The sequence below is a fragment of the Austrofundulus limnaeus genome, unplaced genomic scaffold (genome assembly GCF_001266775.1).
Source record: "Austrofundulus limnaeus strain Quisiro unplaced genomic scaffold, Austrofundulus_limnaeus-1.0 Scaffold23, whole genome shotgun sequence".
Lineage (NCBI taxonomy): Eukaryota > Metazoa > Chordata > Actinopteri > Cyprinodontiformes > Rivulidae > Austrofundulus > Austrofundulus limnaeus.
The window spans coordinates 3,473,049-3,478,586 of NW_013952425.1; the positions used below are offsets into that span (position 1 = coordinate 3,473,049).

General features: G+C 37.0%; 1 protein-coding gene across 1 annotated transcript in view; it reads left to right on the top strand.

Annotated features, from left to right (window-relative positions):
* Window positions 1-3,995: 3,995 nt before the first annotated feature.
* Window positions 3,996-5,538, top strand: part of spag17 (sperm associated antigen 17) — a gene marked incomplete in the record, with an annotated part of 35,377 nt that continues 33,834 nt past the window's right edge. Inside the window, 5 exon segments of the mRNA XM_014004415.1 lie at window positions 3,996-4,171; window positions 4,675-4,815; window positions 4,957-5,016; window positions 5,091-5,219; window positions 5,295-5,454. Of these exon segments, the coding sequence (XP_013859869.1) occupies window positions 4,064-4,171; window positions 4,675-4,815; window positions 4,957-5,016; window positions 5,091-5,219; window positions 5,295-5,454 (598 nt within the window).

Below are 5,538 nucleotides of genomic sequence, written 5' to 3' on the forward strand. Positions count from 1 at the left end.
CACACACACACACACACACACACACACACACACACACACACACAGACACACACACACACAGCCATCCTTCTTGGAAAATGGAAATCTGATGTCTGACAGGGGAGGTGGGTGCAGGTCACGCTGTGTCTCTCTGCTTACTGCCAGTTTGTACAGATTCACCATCAACAAGATTGTTTTCTTTTATCTTTTACTTTATTTGGTTACAACTACTTGAAAAATATCCTTAGAAGTGAAAAATCTTTGGCCTCCTTGGAAGAATAACTTCCTGCGATGCTCTGCTTCTGACCTTTACACTGAGATTTAAATGTATATCTTTATCTACTCTTTCATTTCTTTTATTTTAGCTTCTCCTCTGTGAATTACTGATTACAGATCTTTATTCTACTGAAAGGTGAAGCCTGAAGAAAAAAAAGCGTATGGCAACAGAGCATGTGGAAGAACCATACACAGCCACCTCCACATGCTCAGTCACATGACGCTGTGCCCGTTCCTCAACCAGAATTTGTACCAAATCAACCAACGTGGTCATGTTGGTCAGTTATAGACGACAAATAAAAAAGACGACCTGAACTCTTCGGCTTGTTGAGCACGAGTTTTCAGTTTTTGTTTCCCACATGTTTTGTCACATGATTTGTGAGAGCTGAAATTTCAGTCTGACCCTGACTCTGGTCGCGTCTGATACCTGAGAGGAGCTTTAAACGAGCTTCTGCCAAAGTTTCCTTTGAGACGTTGCTGTTTTACAGACCTGCTGTCGCTGTAATGCCTCGTTTATGTTAAAAGCACCTAAGAATCGGTCGTTAAAATTGTTTTTGTTTAAAAAATAAAAGACATAATGTGCGTTTCCAGAAGTCCTCTTATTCTTATTGCTTTATTTCTTCAGAGCTGTTCATCTAAAACAAGTTCATTTAGGAGCTGTTAAGCATCATAAGATGTAAATTATTATAAAGAAAAAGCATAAATTATTAAAAGGTTATGTGAAAGATGAACAATAAATATCTTACCTGTTGTAGATCACTTTTATACCAAAGTTTGGACAAAAATAATTCTGACTGGATGGATTTGTCGTAATGTGGTCARGACCAAAGTGGATAAATACTCTTATTCAACAAAATCATATTTATATTTTGGACAGCTGACTTTATAACTTTTATACTTTTTAAAATCTTTCACTTTATGTTCAAACATTTATTACATAGAAATATGTTAACATGTCTTTTAAATCCACCTCTTACAATTTAGCTAATTTAGCATTTAGCTGCTGTTTCGCGGTTTTTTTGCTTATAACTCTATTTTTGCTGCTGTTTTGCTAATAGCGTTCAGTTACTTTAGTTATTTTAGCCTTTGGTTCTTGTTTGATCAACTTTTGCTTTTATCTGATGTGCAAATTTTAGCTACTTTTTGCATATAATTATGATTTGATTAATTTTAGATGCAGTTTTGCTCATTTTAGCTTTTGTTTTGGTTTTAAAGTTCAAAACTTATTTCAGCTTTTAGTTCTGATTTTGTCACTTTTTGCTTTTATGTCATGTTTTGTAAATTCTAGCTTTTAGCTGTAGTTTTGCTAATTTTAGCTTTCATTTCCGTTAGGTCTTTAAGGTTTTGGTTCTGATTTTGTCAATTGTTTAATTTTAGCTTTCATTTCCGTTAGGTCTTTAAGGTTTTGGTTCTGATTTTGTCAATTGTTTACTCTTATTTCCTGTTTTATGAATTTTAGTGTTTAATTGCTGTTTTGCTTGTGTTAACCTTCAGTTACTCTACTTATTTTAACGTTCAGCTCTGGTTTTGTCCATCTTTGCTTTTGTTTGTTGCTTTTCTAATTTTAGCACTTAGCTATGGGTTCGCTCATTTTTAATTTGAGCTGATATTTTGCCAACTCTAGCTTCTATTCTGCTTGTTTTGTTTGTTCCAGCAGAGTTTCAGCTTCTTTGTCAAATTTAAGCAAAGTCATGCAGCGTTTACTGTTTGATTCGTGTCCTAAAGTTCATCTTGTTCCTTCTAAAAACAGTTTCTGGTCCTCTGAGCTGTTTTGGCGGCACAAAGGCAGTTTTGGCGTTCCATCAACCACTGAGCACATCTTGGTCTGATCGAATTGTATGAATCCTTTAGGATGACGGCCACATGATGAGTGAGTTTAACATCAGAGTCTGTCTTTTTTTAAGAAAAGTGGATATTTTGAGCCGTTGCAGTGTGGTTTGCAGCTCCGAGTGTCACTACAGTGTTTATGTAGCTGCAGCGTGACCTTCTGGAGGACGCCGTCTCTGGAATGTTTGGCTGCTGGCAGCGCCTCCATGACTGATGAGCTGCTGGCTCCAGCCCTGCATTTCTCTGCCTCCTGACAGCTGGGTGTTGTCCTGCTGTTGGGCTTTAATGGGGGCGCTGCAGGAAGGAGGCTGTTGTGTGGATGAAATCAAACACCTTTACATAAGTCACAGTGTTTGGACTGTCCTGCGTGGACGTTTGGAGCCATTTGGATGAGCGGCACGAGGACGCTTCAGTAAATGAAAACATGCTTTTTTTTTTGTGGTGTATTTTAAAGTAATTTGTATTTTTTTTCTTGCAGTGGTAAAGATGGAGTCTCAGCTGGGTGTACAAGACGAGAAAACTGAAATTTTTGTCACAAAACCACATCAAAGTCTCACTTCTCGTGAACTGTAAACCAGGCTTTAGCTCCTCAAATTGGTCTGAAATTCCTGGATCCAAACTCCACAAATAGTTTAAATGGTGATTTTTAAATTCCACAGTAGCATAAATTCCAGAAAGGTCTCTTTTATGGAAAAAAGGAACACATTAGAACAAATAAACCATTTTAGATCCTTAGTTTCTGCAGGTTGTTTTCATAAAGTAAAATAGAAAAATGCAGTCAAATTACACCTTTTCCCCTCTAACGCCAATGCTGGTAGTTGTTGTGGAAGTCTGGTGTTGTATGTCATCAGTCAGGATTATTGTGCCATGAAAAGAATAATCAAAAGCAAACAACTAGCTTTAAGACTGAATGTTTGATATTAAATTGATGTGTTTTCCACCTCACTGAATCCAGGAAGTGCTCAAATATGTTTTATTTTTATCTGAATCATATTTCTTTATAATTATGTTTTGTTTACTTTGTAAAAAAATAACAATTACACAACAGTTTCCTGGTTTCTTATGAAACTAATTGGAAATATCAGTGTTTAGGAGCTGAATTAGGTCTGCAGCCTCACTAAAAAGAATACTAATGACAAGAACCACTGCGACTCATTTAATCTGTGTGTGAGTGTGTGTGGGTGTAGTGAGGCGTCAACAAAAACCTTTTTTTTATTTCTCTCTTCATTATCTGCACTGTTTTTGTTTTTCACTTGAGTGTTATTTTAATTAGCATTCAAATCCCCACTTTACATAATGAGAGGCAAGGCCATGCTGTTTCAAAAAATAAATTTCTGTTCCAGTCTTTTAGATTCACAGAAAAATAGCTTCAGAGAGGGTTGTTGCTCTTGTTTCTGCATTTAATTTGTCCCTTTTCGTTAATTAAATATGACATAGGACCCTTTTTCCTGGCTGAGAGAAGATTTAACGACTGGACGGAGCAGGAAAGCTGCTCAAACGATAATTGTTAGTCTTTATGAACAGTTTGAGGACCTGCGAGCATCTTTTTTGGATGTTAGGTGCCAAGATTTACTAGATTAACTTCTGTGGTCAATGGTTTGTCCATGACACACACCTTGTGGAGAAGTGATTTGCTGCCATCTAGTGGCCAATTGAAGAACTACAACATAAAAACTTTTCTTTTTTTAAACCAACTTAGCGAAACAAACTTTATATACAAATACCATAATATGGCATATAGTAAACGCACGCTTGCATATTTTTTGTTTCATTACTTATTTTATTTTTTACTAAAAAAATAAAACATATGCTTTTATTGTGAAATCAGATTGATTTCCGCCGAACTGTTTGCCATGGCAACACAAACAAGCGTTAAAAAAAAGGCCGAGCTTGTCTTTTTCTTGACTTAAATTAAATGAAGCGGTCAGTTATTGTAGTGATATATGTTTTTGTTTTACTCTTAATAAAATAAAATGTCAGCATGTCGCGGGCAGGTAAAAAAGGTTCCGCCAAGAAGCAGCAGGGACCCTCCGCCACACCTGTGAACAACACCTGGGAGGCTGGTCTAACCAAAGCACAGTTTGAGGAGGTTTGTCTTTTCAGCTGCCACTTTAAAGATAGTTTTTACTTATGTTTTGAGTCGGATGCATTTTTTTTTTTTTTTGTGATAGCTTGTTTGTTTAAGCTAGCAGGTAAACTTTTCTCGCCTGTTTGTTTCTATCGCGAGATTTCACCACGAAGTCTCATCACGACTCTTATTTTACTGCGAGCCGAGAGGAAAGAGTTGAATTAAAATAATTCTGAATATCTAAAKAAGTAGATAAAATGAAGCGTCATGTAGAAAACGGCAAGCGTTTCGGGCCTTATAATTTTAAGGGTTACAACCGGAAGTCGTGCGTTTTCGTCGCGTATTTTTCCTAAAAACAAAACTTTTTTTTTTAAAAAAACTGCGTCATTTTATGGGTTTTTGTGCTATCTTTAAGTTTAAACGGTGACATGATTTGTATTTATTAACTTTTATTTAATAATGTTGATAATTAACATCTTAATTTAGCTAATAAYGTCGATGCTTTGACCCTTTGACCCCTGCAGGACTCATGGCGGGCCTGTGTCTCCCTGCTGGTTGGGAGAAGTTCAGAGGAGGAAAAACTCATCAATCCTCTGGTTTTMGCTGTTCAGAAACCGCAACGTAAACTTTTCTCCGTAATATCCCGGGACAGCACACTTGCAAAGGTATTTCCAGTTATTTTTATTGCTTTAAACAAACCTATCTCCTATATTCATTGGTTAGTTTGTGTTTTTTTTTTTAATTCTGGCACTAACAGGTTTTTATTATTGGCCATGAATTTGTCTAATAAATAATTTACTTCACAGATCTGTGAACTGTCGGATCTCAAAGCAAAAAAGCCCAACAATGCTCCCATGTTTAGTGAGGTAGAGATAAATCTGTGCACGTTTGTAATGACTGATGTTTTCTGTGACTGATGGCCTGGTCGTGTCTCCTGCAGGTGAAAGAGTCTGCTAAGATGCTGCTGGATGCAGGGGAGGAGATTCCTGTCGATCTGATGGCAAAACTACTGAAGTTCCAGCTGCTGCAAATTAAAACCAGCGACCAGCAAAGGAGGGAAGCAGAGCAGGCGAGTCCTGATCTCCCGTGGGCTGTCTGGATGTTTACGTCATTTTTTAACTTTTAATTTGTCTGTAAATTTCAGCTGAAGACAGAGAAACAAAAAGAAAACGTCAGCATTCCCACCGACAGAAAGGCCAAGAGTCCTTCAAAGAAGGGAAAGAGTCCGACTTCAGATCTGGAAGCTCTCAAGGAGAAAAAAACAAAGCTGAAAAGCCGGGATGATGTTGAACCTACATTTATTGGTAAAAATGTTTGTGTTAATTAGGGCTGCCACAAACGATTATTTTAATAATCGATTAATCACCGATTATTTATTCGATTAGTCA